Source organism: Vitis vinifera, chromosome 4 (assembly GCF_030704535.1).
Source record: "Vitis vinifera cultivar Pinot Noir 40024 chromosome 4, ASM3070453v1".
In the NCBI taxonomy this organism is placed as follows: domain Eukaryota; kingdom Viridiplantae; phylum Streptophyta; class Magnoliopsida; order Vitales; family Vitaceae; genus Vitis; species Vitis vinifera.
In genome coordinates this window covers 10,151,052-10,170,914 of record NC_081808.1, presented here as the reverse complement: position 1 = coordinate 10,170,914, position 19,863 = coordinate 10,151,052, and the positions used below count along the sequence as shown (strand labels likewise).

Here is a 19,863-nt window from a genome sequence, read left to right as displayed (position 1 = left end):
GCATGCCTCTTCATTGGTGAGAGAATTATGCACTTATGGTTGTGATAAGGTGCGCTTTGTGAGAATCATGTAGGAATAGGGCAATAGCGTGCACTTCCTTCTTAATGCACTTAAAAAAGTGTAATATTGAAGCTCTTAAAGGGGTATATGTATATATGTAAAGTTTGAAAATATATTTAATAATAAAACAATATCTACTGTACCAAGATAATCACTTTTTCATGTAAAAAATATTTATAATTTTATTTGTAGATTTATTTTTATTTTTTTTATTTAACTCATCGTTTTAGTATTTTTAATATAAAATTTTAAAAATAAAATGATTAAAGTCAATTAATTTATTATAAATGTGTTCTTTATAACTTCATGTAAAATTTAGAAGAAAATGTATTACATATAATATGTAATACATAATTCATAACAAAACTGGTAGCCCAAGTGGCAAATAGCCTGTCCTTCACACCTGGACCTGCAAAAATGTTTTGGAAATTTTGTCCCACTCCAACCTTTGACAATTTGCCCGTCCCGCTTTGACGGCTGAAAAAATAGAAAAAAATCTCAATATATCAAAAAAAAAAATCCTGATTTATCCTGAAAAATCATAAAAAAAAAATCTAATAAATTCTTAAATTTATGTTATTAGATATATCTTATGAATGTTTCATGTCAGGCTTCACCAACACTTGATATATCGTCCATTTTTTGTGACATTTCCGTCCTTGGTGGAACCTTTAAGTAGTAATTATATTTGTATTTATTATAATGCCATCTATTATAAACTAATACTAGAAGATTATTTTATTTGTAAAACAATATCCCCTAATAATAATAATAATAATAATAATAATAAATTTTAAAAAATAAAAAATGAAATAAAAATAAAATAAAAAAACAAAATAAAGAAACTGAAGTTGAAAGTGAAAAGCATGGATTATACTTCATTTAAAAAAAAAAAATTATTGTAAAGGTATTGGAAGGTTGATAAAGATTTTAAAAGGTAACTTATTTCATAAATTTCTATGAAAGACCAAACTTATCATAAAACAATTTGACCCTTTGGAAGACTTTTTTCATAAACTCATTAATGATCTTGTCAAAACCAGAGAATCCATTAATCAACCAATAATAGTAAATATCTCATTTTTAAAATTAAAAAAAATTATAATAAAAAAATAACTTTGTCAACAGCTACGTATGTTTGGTCAAAAAAATCCTCAAAATATTCTCGTCTTAGATTAGTGTAATCATATTTTTATTTTTGGGGGGAATATGAACAGAGAAAAGAGGATAGGCTCATTACATTTAAAACAAAAATATATGGGAATTTCTCATAAGTGATTGAAGTGAGCACAAGAGCCAAATGAATCGAAAATTTCGTGTTTGGTTTGGGAAGGGATCATGGAAGTTTTTAAATGAATGAAAACATAATCTACTTTCATTAAGTGATTTATTATATCCCATTTATTTTCATCAATAACCAAATGTGTGAAATTAGTAATATATATATATATATATATATATATATATATTAGTACTTCATCTAACTTTTAAGATTGGTCTATGACATCAAGTCTATAAAGGATAAGGTAGGGTAACCCATAACTATCAATTTTATAAAAAAGTTTTAAAAAGTCTAAATTGGGTTGTAGACCCCCCGAGGAGCTTTGGTTTTTTTTTTTTAGGGTTATTATTACTTTTGGGTGCGGCTTCTGACAGGTTTCTCGAGTGGGCTGCTCTGGGGCAACTAGAGAGGAGGACAACTAGCCACCAGAGGGGACAGGTAGCAACGGGCGGGAAGGCTTGCTGAGGAGGAAAAACAGAGGAGCTGGGAGGGAGAAAGGGGGAAGGAAGGTGATTCCTGGGAGCGAGAGAGAGGGAGAGAGGAAAAACGCACTCTAGAGGTGGCGGACGAGGAAAGAGGAACCCAAACCAAGGAGAGACCCGAGGTACGTTCTCTGTTAACCCTGTATTTCCATATTCTTGGATGATTTTTGGCTTGGTTACTCTGTTTCCTTGATGGGTTTTTGAAAGAAAAACCGGTGAGGTTCACTTCATCATGTCCATTACGAGGCGTCTAAGATCATTGTTCGCACTTTTGCTTGTGATAGACTCGAGTTTTTTCTTTCCATCCATATTCAGCTTAGTGGTTTTCGTGAAAGGGGGTTTGCTTCAGCAATATGTTTTTTTTTTTCTTCTCTTTTCATGCATGACTGTCATTCTCGCGTACCCTCCTCCACATTTCTCTCTACGCCGCGCCTATCTCATTCCCATAGGAACCCCAAAGCCACTCGCCTACCTGCAGGGGAGCCACGCATGCAAGCCGCCTTTGCCATCTCTGCCGTCCGCCTCTTCTTTGTCACCGACGGCATGTTTCGCCCTTCCCGTGGTCTCCATTGGGACGAGGCTCGGCGTATGGGCAGCGCGGTCAATGACTGACCGACAGTGGGACGCGCCTTCGACGCTGGCTACGGTTGCGGCATTCCCCTCAACACTGTCGCCATGCAGTTGGAAGAGAAGGAACGACGCACATCACGAGCCCGGACCACCAGATGACCGCGGTTCCCGCGCTCTGCGCAGCCGGGATTAAGAAGGCGCCGGAGTACGCGGACGCGACGAGAAGAGGACGGGTGTCGGCTGCCATTCTCTGGCGTTTTTTCCGACGTGGTGGCGTCGCCGCTGCCGCCGCGAGGAGGTGGCGATCGTGCTGAAGCCAGGCGCGGAGGGAGAAGCAAGCTGGAGGAAGATGAAGTTTTGGGCTTGGGTTTGAATTTGGGGCCCAGGCCAAACATATGCTGAAGATGGAGCCCAAGCTCTATTTAATATATGGATATGGGCTCAGGCTTAGGGATTTAGGCTTATGGACTTGGGCTTGATGGATGGATATTATCACTTATTATTATTATTATTTATTATTATCATTATTACTATTATTATTATTATTATTATTAATTATTATTATTATTACTATTATTGTTATTATTATTATTATTATTATTATTATTATTATTATTATTATTATTGTTGTTGTTGTTGTTGTTAATTATTATTATCATTGTTATTATTATTACTATTATTATTGTTAATTATTATTATCATTGTTATTATTATTATTATTATTATTACTATTATTGTTATTATTATTGTTATCATTGTTACTATTATTACTATTGTTATTATCATTATTCTTGTCATTATTATTATTATTATTATTATTAATTCAACTTTTAAAATCTTATTATTATTATTATCATTACTATTATTATTATTAATTCAACTCTCATGATCTCATTTATTATTATTATTATTAACTCAACTTTCAAAATCCTGTCATTATTATTATTAATCCAAACTTTCAAAATCTCATCATTGTCATTATTATTAATTCTCATTTTTAACATCAATTTATTATTATTATTGTCATCATTAATCCAAACTCTCAAAATCTCATTATTATTATTATTATTATTATTAACTCAACTTTCAGAATCTATTCATTATTATTATTATTATTATCATTAATTCAAACTTTCAAAATCTCATCATTGTCATTATTATTAATTCTCATTTCCAACATCTATTTATTATTACTATTATCATCATTAATCCAAACTCTCAAAATCTTATTATTATTATTATTATTATTAACTCAACTTTCAAAATCTATTTATTATTATTATTATCATCATTAATCCAAACTTTCAAAATCCTATTATTATTATTACTAACCCATCTTTCAAAAGTCTCATTGCTATTATTATTATTAACCCAATTTTCAAAATCTCATTGTTATTATTATTATTAATTCACACTTTCAACATCCATTTGTTAATATTATTATCATCATTAATTCACCTCTCAAAATCTTATTGTTATTATTATTATCAATTCACACTTTCATAATCTTATTATTATTATTATCATTAATTCAACTTTTAAAATCTTATTATTATTATTATTATTATTAATTCAACTCTCAAAATCTTAGTATTATTATTATTGTCAATTCAAACTCTCAAAATCCTATTATTATTATTATCAATTCACACTTTTATAATAATATTATTATTATTATTATTAATTCAAACTTTCAAAACCTTATTACTATCACTATTATGAATTCAACTTTCAAAAGTCTATGGTCTCGCAGTTCAATTCACTAGAGTCCGTTTCTCATTATCTTCAACAAATTTCAATTTAATTACCAGAGCTCTAATTTTTTAAATTTAATTCCAAATACTTCGATTTTCAGACAAGCTCCAATAATCCAGATTTCACTCGAATAGTTTTAATCTCATTTCAGTTCCTAAATAATCTTCTGATCTTCGTGATTTTACATAAGCCATAGAGATTCCTTCATAATTCTAAAACACGAGATTTGTGAGATTAGCTCATGAACAATAAATCAAGCTTTGTTGGGGGCCTTATGTTTGATCCCTTTTGACTGTCAATTATCGTGCTTATTGTATTTTGCTTGAGCTTCATTTTGCGCTCCGATATGTATGAGCTATGTTTTGTATTCATCAATTGTGCACTAATCCTGTTTCTTGATAGCGCATTGTGGCTTGTGGTCGAGGTACGCATCCACTCCCATTCTAGTCAATCTCTATTGCGTGTTTTGATTATCATATTATGCATAATTTAGGTGAGTATCCATTGGCTTTCTCGTTGATTGCCACATCAGCTTCATTCTATTAGTAGAGACCCGACTTTAGGGACTTAGAGGGGGTGTTATGGTCCATACCATACCTTCCCGATAAGTAACCTGACCCCCGAACTCGATCCGGTTTTCACAGGCCACCTTTTCCAAAAATCAGGAGTCACACTTAGGGTTTTCTTTCTTATTTTGTTTACCCTTTTAAAAATAAAACAAAAATAAGTGGCGACTCCAAGTTATTTTCTTAATCAATAAAATCATTTCTTTTCGAATTAAAATCGAGCTCGCCGTCAAGTGGGAAACGCATGAGCCGAAATGCGGGGTCCACATAGTTTTAATCCCATTTCAGTTCCTAAATAATCTTCTGATCTTCGTGATTTTACATAAGCCATAGAGATTCCTTCATAATTCTAAAACACGGGATTTGTGAGATTAGCTCATGAACAATAAATCAGGCTTTGTTGGGAGTCCTATGTTTGATCCCTTTTGACTGTCAATTATCGTGCTTATTGTATTTTGCTTGAGCTTCATTTTGCGCTCCGATATGTATGAGCTATGTTTTGTATTCATCAATTGTGCACTAATCCTGTTTCTTGATAGCGCATTGTGGCTCGTGGTCGAGGTACGCATCCACTCCCATTCTAGTCAATCTCTATTGCGTGTTTTGATTATCATATTATGCATAATTTAGGTGAGTATCCATTGGCTTTCTCGTTGATTGCCACATCAGCTTCATTCTATTAGTAGAGACCCGACTTTAGGGACTTAGAGGGGTGTTATGGTCCATACCATACCTTTCCGATAAGTAACCTGACCCCCGAACCCGATTCGGTTTTCATAGGCCACCTTTTCCAAAAATCAGGAGTCACACTTAGGGTTTTCTTTCTTATTTTGTTTACCCTTTTAAAAATAAAACAAAAATAAGTGGCGACTCCAAGTCATTTTCTTAATCAATAAAATCATTTCTTTTCGAATTAAAATCGAGCTCGCCGTCGAGTGGGAAACGCATGAGCCGAAATGCGGGGTCCACATGGGTCTTATCGTAATGTATCATAATGTTAATATATTTATGTTGTAAGTGTAAACCATTTGTATCATACTTACAATTATAAAAAATAAAAATAAAAAGTCTCAAATATGTCTATCTATACCTCATTAATCTTTGTATTTACAAATCAATTCAATGTATTAGTAAAGAACAATTTAATAAACTTGTCCTATTCTAAAATAGTAAAAAAATTATGAAAATTGTTTTGAGCAAACTGAGTGGAAGTTAACTAAATCAAATTAATTGAATGAAATAAAAAGTCTTTGAGATGTCTTGTTATGCTCCAATGGCATCCAAGATATCATACTAGTGTATAAGTATCAATGACATGATGCATTGAAATTACTAATTGAATTTTATAAAAAGTCTAAAAATGTTGTTAATTCACATTCCTATTTCATTTGACTTCTAATTAAGGTCGGTTTATCACATTAAGCATGTCAGCGATATAACAAAATAACCACAACTATCAATTACATACAAAAATGCAAAATTTTTTAAATTAGGTTTTATCGTAATGTATCATGATGTTAGTGTATTTATATTATAAGTGTAATACATATGCATTATACTTGTATCTTATAATAAAAATAATAGTTTTAGAGAAGCTTTTTTATATCCAATTGACATCCAAAACATTATACTAGTACATTAGCATTATCCACTTGATGCATTGTTGAAAAGAAATAGAGAAAATTTAAAAATTAAAAAACATTTAAAGAAATCTCACAAAAGGGAAAAAAAATATAAATAAATAAAGGGAAATTATATATTTTGTGAGTATTTCATTAAGTTGTTTTTTTCTTCTTTTTAACCATTAGATCAATTATTATCATCTCGTTTAGTTATTATCATCTCTCACCCAAAGGTGTCATCTCTAACCCAAAGGTTATCATCTCTAACTCAAAGATCAAGTGAAAGCGACGATGACACCCCAGACTTCAAATTTGATGTCTCTGGGTAAGGTTTTTATTTATTGTATAAATGAAAGACATTTGTTATTACACAAGATTTTTCTTTAAAAAAATAATATTGTTATTACCCAAACAATCTAATTTTCTTAAAAAATAATATTGGTTTGAAATTTCATCAATTACTTTCTCATTATTATCATTTCTAATTTTCACTTATCCCTCGTTACTCAAAATAAAAGGAGTATTTAATGAAATTTCAAACCTATAAACACTAGACATATTTTGTCAAAATCTTAAGAAAAGTGAATGAAACGAACCATTTTTAGTTATTAGAGGTTGTTTTCGATATTTTTGCCCAATATTAACCTACATGGCTTTTAAAGAAATTTTTTTCACTTTTCCCTTACCTCCCTAGCACTAATCAAAACAATTCGCCCTTTGAAGTCGTTATATCAATGTCAGCCATCCTCTTGGATAATTTTTCCTCTAATTTTTTTCTTTTACATCCTTTCTATGACTCATTAAAAAAAAAAAAAAAATTCATTTAAGGGATTTTATCAGGGGGATAATTCTCAATTAAAAAAAAATTCCCCAACATAGCTTAAAGGCGTGAAAAAAATAACAATTCCTTTCGTTGATGAAAGCACTCCTATCCAATTCCTCGTCACAGTGGTTCAGTGACAACATGTCTCAAGATATTCAACGCTAGGAAGAACCCCCATCTCGTTTTTAAGACTCAAAAACTCCCTTCATACAGTAAATTCAACCTATACACGGAAGCATATTTTGTTCCTCCACTGCATAAAATGTTTGCTCCACAAAATAACTCTTGCAGAAAATTAAGGTTAAAAAAATTCATTGCTATGATAAAATAAGCATCCTTTTTCTCCTTCCTTCATGGAACCATACCACAGTGTGTAACCATGAGGCACAGTGAAGGAGAATTTAGAATTAAAACTTCTGTCATGCTCTTGCACAACTTCTCTACGAGAAAGTATGGAAGTATCCAATATATCCCTTATTCCACATTATCATACCAATATGGTAAAATCACCCATTCATTTTTTGTCATCTCAAAAATTGTTTGCATTTGAAAATTATTATGGAAATTTTTATCAGTTTATTTATTTTTACAGTCAACCAATTCTCGATAATATGATAGAATATGAATACAATTATATACCGCATATACCGGGTACTTTTTACCTCTCTCAAGGTGAAGCTCAATGTTTTCAATTACATTACCATAATTTATGCACACGAGCATAAGGAGATGGAAAAACAGTGCTCAATACTGAAAAATGGTAACACCTGCAACTTGAAGTTAGTAAACTGTATAGCTCAACCTGAATAGTAATAAATTCATGCTCAACTCAAACCATCCTTTTATATTCTAAATGGTATTTGAAGTGTGTTTGTTTTCACTATCTTAGGATTTCAAGGGAGGATTCATTACCCCCTGATTGTTTCTAATGCTGACTATATTGTCCATTCAAGGATACCCTCAGATGCTATGCGAAACGAATTTAGATGATTCCATTTCCATGCGGCATCTAGATTTGTCATGAACACATTCAAACTTTTTTATACCAACCTCACTTAAAAGTTGAATCTCCAAAGATGAATTTCTCCCAGCATTTTTGCACTACCCCAACTGGGTAACCCATGTATAGAATGCTTGCAATTTCTGGTCTTCTTCAGCAATATACATCAAGAGGTCCACTTCCAATAAGAACAGAAGATTCTGAATTCTTATGGTGACAGAGGAAGTAAAAGCCATCTGTTTTCTGGGCAAGAGAAAACTACATAAGAATACTAAAATAAATCAAGTCAAAACATAACCAAAAAAAAAAAAAAAAGGCCTTGGAATTCAAATGATTGGATACTGTGAATAATTTGAAATTTGGAAAATAACTAGAAGCATGGTTTGAGGTACCACTCATTTAAGCATTTCATCATATATCAACTTCATGTCACAGCCTCTAAATTCAAGTACACAAACCAAGTATCATGAACTCATCATCTTCCAGATCAAATCAAATCAAACCACGAAAAACACACACCTGATGAACTGTCTTCAACAGAAAATAGGATACCCTTGTGGTCAACAATGAGAACACTGGAAGTTGCACTATGACCGTGCAGTGTTCAATGATCCCTATGCATTTGATTGCCTTATATGAAAAAACTATTCATTCCACCATGCAGTGTAGGAAAAATAAAAGAAATTAGAATTTTGAGTATTGAGAGAACACAAGTTTGTATCACATTAGACTAGTACAAACACCATATATATTCGGACCTGCATTTTAACCCACAACTGAGATTAGAACTAAAATATATTCCTGCTGCCTAAAGCAAGTAGATTACACACCATTTGCTTATATTCTATCTCCACCTGTAAGGGTGACTATTTCTAGATCTCATATGTTTCAGAGGCTTCACTGCACCTGAATATAGAATCCATGGACATTTATAAGAGAACCTTGATACCTGCAGCTATGGTGTTGTAGTCCTTGAATGCAGGAAGTGCAATTAAATGAAGGTTGATCACCAAATACTCGCTTGAATGGATAAGTTTCCAAAATTATAATACTCTTACCATCCCATAAGCAAGAAAAGTCATTAAGGGTTTTCTCCTATCCCCATATCTTCAAAAATGAGTTTAAAAAATCTGCTTCGAGAAAGATAGGTTATATGTATAAGTACCTACCTTGCATTAATCAACCTTAATCATTGCAATTGAGCTCTTACATGATTAGTGTTCCTTAAATTCCCTAGTCTTGTATTTTGATATAATTGTGTCTTTAGGCATGGAAACTTTACAAGGATGACAAGCATTGCAAGTTGGTAAATAAGAGATCAGTCCCAGAGGAATGTGAAGCACAATTGGAGAAAATTATAAAGATTGTCATGATATGCATTCAGTCATCAGTTTTTGTGAGACTCACAATGTCTGAAGTTGTTTTACCATGCACCAAGCACTCACTTGAGCATGGACTCCTAAGCAGGCCTACTTTCATTGATTCCAAAGAGAGATCTCATGGAGACACTTCCTTGTCGGCAACTGGTCCTCTATGTCTGATGCCACTACCTTTATTCCTCAGTTTCTCAGGTTGATAATCTGCATTGGTGGAATCGTTAAGTGTAATGTTGGGTCAATAATCTTAAAAGTCATCTCAGCATCCACAGAGCCATTAGAATCAACCAAAAAAGTACACGCTTCACATTGAGATCCTATAGTAGTATTTTTCCATTGGTGCTTGCAAAACTGAAAAGGACAATAACTTTGAATGAAAGGTACAAGCAACAGCCTAAGTTACTCCTTGTGCAGGAGTAAGTCAACTTGCCTGTTAGGGTCCCTACACTCTTCCCTTGCCAGAGTATTCTTGCAGGCTCTAGACTCTAGACAGCTTGGGTCAGGTGGTCCAAGTATAGCATTCAAAATTTGCTCAACCAAGCAATCTCAAGTCCAAAATTTGCTCCATGTGTGCAGAATCAAATACAAAAGGCCACAACAAAAATAAGGTATGAACTAAGATGGCCAAGCAGCTGCTTGATAAGGATAGGATGGATCCTCTGGATGGCCATGAAAGCCTAGATGGAGTTTTTCCAAGCATTGCTCTGAACGACAATAATCGCATGGGCTAAGATCATTTACCAGCCTGATAAGGAAGGCAAGAATCAATTGACAGCCTTGGAAGACCAAAAGGAGTTGTTCTAAGCACAAGCATGCATTTTCAACAAGTAATCACCTTGGAACTTGGACAAGATGCATCACTAGGCAAAGACTTCTCCTTTAACTTATTCCTGCCCTTTCTGGTTCATCAACTACCCACCAGCTTTAAAAGTTCTATCATAAATTTCTATATCTGACTCATTGTTCAATCTTTTTCAGAAACTAGAAACAGAGTTATTCAAGACTATGTAAAAAATTTAGCGATTAGACTTTGACGATTGAAAAATGGAATGATACAACAACAGTGATAATCTTCAAAAGGAGACTAACAATCTCCCTGGTCTTATTCCATTCACTGGCCATGAAGAAACTATTGAGTCCAGAAGGCCCATTCGCATGAGCCAACAAATATATGGACCCAGAAGAGTATCTTATGAACTTGTCTATGACTCTACATATAGTGATCATAACTAGTACCAACCAAACCAAGATCAAAGGAAAGGCAAAAAACAGCCAATTATGTGCCAGGGACAGAAAAATGAAGATCAAAAAGTGAGAGACACAAAACTAAAACTTATCTTGACTCCACTCAATACATCATAGAGTAGAGAATTTTCCAACACGGAAAGGACATAAGGTTTGAAGTGGCCACTTCTATTGCAAGGGAATCCCTTGACAAGGAACCAGTCTAAGCATTATTTTTTTTTGATAAGTAAACACAGAAAAAATATATTAGAAAAAAGGGCACCTTAAGGCTGACCCAAAAGCATACAAGGGGTATACAAGAGGCGCCAAAAAGCAAGAACAAAAAGAAGAGGGGATAGAAAAAATCATCAGTCCTCAACTAGAACCCAACCAATCACAAAAACTGACTAAAGGAAGAGGTCCTTCATCTAAAATCGACTTAGTCCAAAACCAAATATTACAAACAAAAGAATTTTTCAACCTATGAATCAAAAGCTCCTCATCTTCAAATGCAATCCTATTTCTTTCCTTCCAAACCACCCAAAAAAGACACAAAGGGGTTGTCATCCACAACTTACTATGCTTCTTGCCCATGTTAATACCACACCAACCAAGAAGGGTATCTCTAACCGAATAAGGAAGGACCCAAATTACGCCAAAAAGAGCAACCAATAACTCCCATAAAACTCTTGCCTTGGTGCAATGAATTAGAATATAATCAATAGACTCTTCTTCTGCACAACAAAGGAAACATCTATTAGCTAAAATCCACCCCCTCTTTTTAAGTTGATCCAAAGTTAACACCTTACCCCAAGAGGCTTCCCAAGCAAAAGAACCCACTTTAGTAGGAACACAGGGGCTCCAAATGATGCTACTAGGAAACTGAACAACACTTCTTGAAACTAGAGCACTATAAAGAGATTTGACAGAGAAAATCCCGTCCTTAGTCTCTTTCCACAGCACTCTATCTTCCAAATTAAGATTAAGCCTCCTTCCTTGAATTGTCAAAAGTAATCTCTCCACTTCCTCCACCTCCCAGTCATTGAAGGGCCTAGAGAACCTAGGTCTCCAAACCCCTTCCTCTCCCGAAGAGTCCCACAACTCCACTAACCAAGCCTCTTTAAAAGCCGCAAAGGCATACAAAGAGGGGAACCAGTCTAAGCATTATGACTGCCACAAGATATTAATCACACTAAAAAGATTGTTTAAGCCTCGATCATGCAGGGGAAGGACTCACAAAGAAAAGTCATAGCAGGGAGTTCATTGCAAAGAGACACAACTGTGGAAAAACAAGGAAGAATACAAGTAACAACAATGAAAGAATGAAAAAATGTGTACAAGCAGGAAGTGCTCCCAAGGTATGATTTGTAATCACCATAATCCGCCAAAGGTTTGATTGTAATCACCATAATCCACAGGATCACATATAAGATTAACGGAAACTAAAAATCAAGCTCAGGGAGATGTGCAGAAAAGCCTTGTTAAAATAAGAGGTGTATTAGATCATTTTGGTGCGTATTTGAAGCTAAATCCAAGAATCTCCTAAGTGCTGATAGAGGAGATATTCAGTGATCAAGATTGAGGCTTGCGCCTTGAGGCGAGGCTCAAGACAAGGCTCAACAAATTAGCCTTGAGGCTAAAGCCTCAGTTAAGGTAATCGAGGCTATAGCCTCAGTTAAAGTAATTGAGGTGTAAGAATCTCCTAAGTGCTATTAGAGGAGATATAATCTTCAGTGATCGAGATTGAGGCTTACGCCTTGAGGCGAGGCTCAAGACAAGGCTCAACAAATTAGCCTTGAGGCTATAGACTCAGTTAAGGTAATTGAGGCTATAGTCTCAGTTAAAGTAATTGAGGCGCAAGCCTCACCCTGTCGAGGCTTACAGCTTTGAGGTCAAACATCTAAAGGGTTTTCAACCTTTGTAGGCTTTTAACATATATTTTACAAGAAGTTTAATCCTCAATATTCAATTGATAGGTTCTATCATCCATGCTTTTGTGGACTTTTGATATAGATTTCATGAGTTTTGCATTGGGTCCCAACCTTTTTTTTTTTCTTGGATGAATTGCATGGAGTCCCAACTTGATTAAATCTTTTACAAAGTAAGGGCTTAGTAGACTTCCAATTAACCTTTTAAATAAAGGGGAAAATAGAGATTGACAAGAAAAAATAGGGGAATTATTAAATGTCCTAATGGTTGATTTCATATATAAATCATTATCTTATTATTGATAGATAAGAAAAGATATCACTGCAATTGGTAGACAAACAAGAAGAATTGGTGGATATTAACTCTAATTGGAAGGCTAATATAGCAATTGAATATGATAATACTCCTAAGAGAATCCTACTAGTGATAGTAATGTTGAAAATTATTTGATGAAACTATGCGAAAGAGCTAAATTTTATACGAGAGAAAAGTAACTAAATAAAAAACTATTAACAACAAAAAAAATAATTAATTTTATCATAATATGAAGTTTACATTTTTTTTTTTTGGTTATTCCATTTTCTAGTGACTTTATTAGTATTTTTCTCATTTTTCATTTTAATTTATTTATTTTTAGTCGAGACTTATGCCTCATTCTGCCTCAAGGTTTAAATCTCGCATCATTTGGGTAAAACGCCTATGCCTCAAGACTGCCTTTAGCCTTTTAAAAAATTGTCCAACAATAACAGCAGTTTTTGATGTTCCAGTTGCTTTGGGAGGCAGCAATCCTTCAAGCCCTTTGGAACAATGATGTATCTTTCTAAATGCGTACTGAGGCAAATCTTCATTCTCTGGTTAGCCATTAATACTAAATTTGTAGTTTAAATAAATATATAAAGATAAGATGGATGTGTCAAAATGAGAGATTATTTACAAAATATTCTTCAGATCAATTCATTTATATCAAGAGCTCTCCACTTATTCACTGTACATAGAAAAGCCTCCTTTATAAAATGGCCTCAACCAGAATACAAGCAGATCCACAGCTGAACATACAAATGGGGCACTCATCCATGGGACACCATGTCAGGTTGTAACTCTCTACTCCTTTCAGTTCTGAAGAATCCAGTCACCTACAGTGACAATTAATCTCTTTTCTGTCTTAGGGTCTGTCTCGACTAGTCTCCATGCTGTGGAGCGGATAGAGGTTAGGAGGCAGAAAAATGAAAACTGAAGTCCCTGGACTCCCCAAATAACTAAGCATGGAGAGAATGCAAAAGGAAGGCCAACTGATGAAGTAATGTCTTCCAGACCAATGTAATTGATCAAGGTGAGACCACCGTCAGAATTGTGAGTACTGAACATTGTTTAAAAATAAGCAGGATACTATCTGGAATTTTGCCATGTCTAAAAATTGGACAAAATTTTCAGGAAAATTTGGACAGCCTATTACAGGAAACTGACTTTGCATAACTCCTCTATCCACCAACAAGATTCCCAGTAAGTAAAATCCAAAATCACTTCCCAATCAGTTATTGCAAAAAACATACCATTTCTGTAATTTTGAATAGATCACAATCTAAATATGAAAGCGGAACAGAAAAATATTCAGCAACAATATCATTACTAATAAGGTTAAAAAAAATTGTATCTATAAGAACCTGAATTGGGAGATTTGGTTGTCCTCCATCAAAAGCACAACATTGTATGCAATGGCATCTCTACATGTAACTGTGGCCTCTTGGATTGATAATTAGGAGATGGCACCATTACCGGTACAAGATGAAACATTTCTCCGAGAAGGCCGGGTCGACTTTTTGGCATAAGAGGAATTCCATTCCCCTCCATCCTGGGCATAATAATCCATCGGATAGTCTTGGGAAACATCTACCTTGTCTTTTGCACAAACACCATTGTCACAGTTATCATTACAACACAATCCATTCTTGATGCAATCTGAATTAGCTATTGAAGCTTTCTCCCACCAACCAGGTATAAAACCAAGAGCAATCTCAGCCTCAAATGGATTCAATAACGGCTTCCCAAAAGCATCACCCCAATCAATGGAGAGCCGAGGACAAGCAATCTGAATCCAAGCATCCACAGAGTCCCCAAACAGTAACACCCTTGCTGGAGATATCTCAGACATCAAAACCACCGTCCAAGAGAAACCCTTTTCCCTCATTCTATCCTGCAACATATTAAGAATCCTCGGATTCCCCTGCCTCCCCAATGTCCCCAGCACAATGCCCCAATTCTTCCCCTCCCTCGCTTTCAAAATCGCATTTTTCCTCGAATCCTTCATGCCCTTGTGATCATACTCCTCCAACAACAAACGCCCAATGTAAGGATCATATCGGTAAGCTTTAATCGCCGGATTCGCTATCATAAAAGCCTCCAGATGAAACCTCCCATCCGCAACAAACACAGCAACAACGTCATCAGAGATAAAGGATGTTTTGGAGATCTTCGGCGCAGTGCAACCTAGAACCTCCCCCGCAGACAAGGGTTTCGATTGTGGAATCAAAACCCTAAACCCCGCCTTCTCCAGCTCGGGCTTGGCAGCACGGATGGCCGAGGAGAATTGAATTGTTCCGGCAAGGACGATTTGCCCGGCGGGAGGGAGATTGAGCTTCACCGTACCAATGAGGAGGTCCACATCGATAGCGATTTCGACAAAGACATAGAGGCATGGGATGGAGGTAGCATCGATGGGGACGAGGCAGCTGTGGCCGTAGTGAATGAGGAGGTCAGCCTCCAGGGCGGCGGCGGAGAGGTCGTCGACGCAACAGGCACCGTAGGTGACGTCACCGAGGACGAGGCAGTGGTCGGCGCCGGCGTAGGAGGTGAAGATGTCAGAGAGGTGGAGGGAGTACATGAGGAGACCTTCGGGAAACTGGAGGGCGACACGCTTGGCGCGTGAGGAGAGGATTCGCCACACGCACTTGTGGACCTCGAAGTTGTAGTTGGAAGGGAGAAGAGCAATGGCGGCGTTGAGAGCAGCATTGTTGATGATGGAGTCAGGAATCTGGTTCTTCACGAAGCGTTTCGGCCCTGAAGAAGATGACGATTTCTTAGTGAAAGAGACGGGGTTAGGGTTTTGAGAGGCTACAAGAACCGTGTCTCTCTGCTGCTCCATCGCTTCACTCACGATGAATCTCCACTTCTAGGCATAAGAGAGTATATACCCTTTACTTCGCTTTTGAAATCAATATACAAATTCCATCTCAGAATTAAATAAAAAGATATATATATATATATATATACATATATATACACACACATATTATTATTATGGGGATTAGAAGCTAAGAAAAAAAATAATGTCTTTATATGTGTATTCTTTTATTTTTCATATTTTGCATTACAAATAGTCTCTAATATGTTTTTTTATTTATACAATGTATGCCAGATCAAAATAAATTTTACTATATTGATACATCCACTTGTGACCGCTTTCACCAAATCCTTCCCTCTTTAGAAAGGGATTCTCGTAGTTGTAACCCTGTGATTGTTCATCTTAGAATTGTGATGTAAGGATCGACTACTTTGACTTATTATTGTCATTTCATCTTGAGCATGAATGCTTATTCCAACCTAAATATTCTAACTGATCAAGTCATTGATCAAATGTTAGAAGGGAAGAACGACCTCATCTTTGATGATGAGGAAGGTCATCTAGTAATCACATCAGTTAATCTTAGAAGAAGGATTGTTGTTCCTACTCACCCTCTTGATGACTATGTGACCCATTGTTGTTCCCAAGGCTTGATCCTCACATATCCCTAAAGGAGGGCCCCTTCTATCAGTGAATGTTAGAATATTTGGAAAAACTACATTTCAAACCTTGGATTGAAGGTTGTGCATGCATCTATCATCTTAGATATAATAGCAACAAAAGCATATATATATATATATATATATGCATTAAAACATTAGATCTAGGGGTTTTAAAAACTTCACCATTGATCTGGATGTTTCCAAATTAAATTCAATTGGTAAAGTGGATATTGAAATCTAGGGATCTTCCACATGAGGCTTTCTACTGAAGTGTAGTAATAGAAAATGGTGGACTTCTCTCTTTGCAATGATGGAGGCTAGGGTTTTCTCTTTGGGAGACAATGGATAAAAGACTCTAACATTGAACCCTAAAGGGACTTTATATAAACTTCTTTGTGGACTTAAGTGACTTAAACCAATATTAGGTTTAGATCACTTAATCTAATCCATTGGGTATTAATTAATTAATTAATTAGTCATACTGGATTTCAATTAATTAAATAATCAAATCTAAAAATATAATTCATAAGTTCTTTATGCAACCTTACCTTTTTACCAAAATATACTTATGCACACTTATAAATAAGAAACTCATAAATCCCTAAAATAACGTCTCACCAAGGAATGCAAGCTAAAAAAGGAGACCATTAAAACTCATAGAAAAATACTACTTTCATCAATATTCAATTCTGAAGTTGACTCAACATCTCAATATAAAGAATTAATTACATTTTAGTATCCTATGAAATTTATATTGATAAATAAATTGATTAAATCCAATTTAATTAATTTCTCAAGTCTATGGCTAACCATCCATTATATGTAGACTTCCTATAAACTAGCATCTATAATCTAATAATGTAGAAATTATCAACCTCTCAATATTACCTTTATCATCCTTGATACTTAGTTTCCATCATTCTATCTTTTACATTGTAAGTCACTCTACTTTTGAATCAAGGAGACAATTGGGTCATGAGGAGGTAGAAGAGGTCGAGGAGATCAAAGAGGTGAAAGAGCTTGAGAAGGCTGACTAAGAACGTAATTGGGAGAAGAGTGATAGTTAGAAAAAGGAATGAATGTTTTTTGCTTTTAATTATATTTGTTTTTGTTAGCCCAAGAGTTCTCTTAATCAGGTTTTGATGATAACAAATCATGATTAAGTTACTAATTGGTTTGAATTGTAAAGAACCTCGGGTATTAATTTGGAAATTCGTCAAATGATCTAATTGATACAAGATCGAGACATTTGGAAGACTTTTAATCATAGGAAACAAATGTAAGATGAATGCATGGGTGCTCTTAGGTTTTACATATCATTTCATGCATCTTTGAAAACTCAATTTATTCTTTAAAGTTACAATTTCATTAAAACCCAAGTTTTATCAAATGTACCTTAGGCAAAATGTTTCAAAATTGATATATTAATTTACCTAAAGACCTTGCCTAAGTATTTAAAAAAAAAAAAAACTGAAAATGATAGGTTTTCGGGGCCAAAAGGTTAAATCGGTCGAGGCATTGGCCAACCGACTCAATCGGCCAGAGAACCGGTCGACCGATTGCCCTTGCCCGGTCAAGGTTCGGTCGAGGAGTGTTAAAAACACAGTCTCTCATCCAAGGAGGTTCGGTTGAAGCACCCTCAACGCCTAGTGAACCGGTCAACCCCCAACTCGACCGGTTGAGGCTACTTTTTATTTTTCTTGGCTCCCAAGGTTAGAAACCTATAAATTGAGAACTCCACTTCATTTATGACATAGAGAACACTTACATTCAATTGTCTACCCACTTGTTCTTGCCTTAAAAACTTTCATTTTTTTCTTGGTGCATTAAATCTACACTTGCATATCCTTTAGTGCACCTTTGTGTTTCATCCTAACTTTGATTTGTATTTGAGCTATCATTAAGCTAGGTTGAGAGATTCATTCTTGTAAAATTTGAGTGTTAAAGCCTTCAAGAGAGTTGAATCTTGAAGAGATTGTGTAAGAGCTCATTGGAGTTGGAATCCAAGTGTAAAGGAGATTGGAAGCTCGATTGAAGCTTCAAGTTAGTAGAACTTTCACTCGGTTAGGAGATTGAGGAGAGTGAACGTAGGCAAGGAAATGCCGAATCACTATAAAATCTGAGTTTGCTTTTTCTAACTCTACCTCTTTATTTTTGCTTCTATTGTGCTTCAATTTGTTGTGTTGAAAAAGATTTTGAAAACCCCAATTCACCCCCCTCTTGGGTGTTTTTCTCATTTAAGTTTAGCCTTTATTTTCTTAGTTTTGATAGAGGATAATGTCAGTGCACTTTTTTTTCCTTCCCCCTTTATTAATGATATCACCTTTTGGTTGTTTTTGAATCGTCTTATTATGATAAATTAGTGTTTGACAGTTTTTATTCCGTAATGCTTTAGGTTATTAAGGGCAATTTGAAGGGATTCATCCTAAGAAGGTGCTTAGCCTAGGTGACTATGATCCCTTGGGTGAGCCTTTAAGGGATTTTAGGCCCCTAAAGGCCATTCAAAGGAATCATCTTAGGGAGGTGCTCACAAATACCTTAAAGGTATTTAGGCCATTAGGGACCACTCGAAGAGAGTTGTCCATGGAAGTTACTCCACTTGGGGACTATGATCATTTGGGCAAATTTAGGCCACTATAAGGGGCCATTTGAAAGGAGACGTTCGAAGGTGTTGAGCTTAGTGTCACGGACTTAGTCGTTCACTAAGCTCGTGTGGCACTTAGACAAGCCAAGACGCTTGATCTTGCTAAGTCAGCCTTGCTCCCCAATGCTTAGCTTGCTCGGCTAAGATACTCGCGACTCAAAAGCTTAAGAAGCTTGGTAGGCAACTCTTGAAAGAATGAAAGCTTTCACTAACTCAAGGAAACCTTTACAAGTACTTGGATGCTCACTTGCTTGGTGCCTTGGCCAAATGAGGCCCTCACCTATTTATAGGCACCAATGGAACTTTCTAGAACCTTGGAGGGTTCCTTACAATTCATGAATATTCTAGAATGTCCTACACTATTCTATGTACAAGCCTATATACAAGAAACTTCTAGATTTCTCTAGAAAGCTTTAGACCCTTCTCATGCCTTCTACCATAGTGTAGAGTTGTGTGAACTTCTCTAGGCATTTCTAGAACCTTCCACACTCTTCCCATTAGTGGCTAAGTGTGGATGTCTCCAAGGGTCTCTAGAAGCTTCTTACCTCCTATATAAGCCATGGGGAGGGTCATTTGAAGCATCTTGTGACACTAGGCTACCATAATCTTGTTAATTTTAAACTTCAATGGAAATTGTCAATCATTTCATTCATAGTATTTTCACAAATTACATGTGTGCTAAGGACATAGGATGTTTTTCCCATTGAGTATATTCATCAACTATATGGTCCTTCCCAATTAGATGATAGT

The 19,863-nt window shown here is 35.3% G+C and overlaps 1 protein-coding gene across 4 annotated transcripts; it reads right to left on the bottom strand.

Annotated features, from left to right (window-relative positions):
* Positions 1–7,977: 7,977 nt before the first annotated feature.
* LOC100252989 (2-(3-amino-3-carboxypropyl)histidine synthase subunit 1) lies at positions 7,978–15,913 on the bottom strand. Of its 4 annotated transcripts, none has more exons than XM_010648399.3 (3): positions 14,351–15,912; positions 9,568–9,740; positions 7,978–8,403 (listed from the first exon to the last, which is right to left on the bottom strand). In XM_010648399.3, the coding sequence occupies exon 1, from the start codon at positions 15,826–15,828 to the stop codon at positions 14,443–14,445; it is 1,386 nt and encodes a 461-aa protein (XP_010646701.1). In that variant the 5' UTR covers positions 15,829–15,912; the 3' UTR covers positions 7,978–8,403; positions 9,568–9,740; positions 14,351–14,442. The 4 variants fall into 4 exon arrangements, with proteins under 4 accessions (XP_010646701.1, XP_059592293.1, XP_002265458.1 ...); XM_059736310.1 differs by having other exon boundaries at positions 7,978–8,396; XM_002265422.4 differs by lacking the exon at positions 9,568–9,740 and having other exon boundaries at positions 14,351–15,913.
* Positions 15,914–19,863: the final 3,950 nt, after the last annotated feature.

Excerpts from the sequence above, each read along its gene's own strand:
- LOC100252989 (XM_002265422.4), bottom strand. The coding sequence starts at position 15,828 with ATGGAGCAGCAGAGAGACACGGTTCTTGTAGCCTCTCAAAACCCTAAC.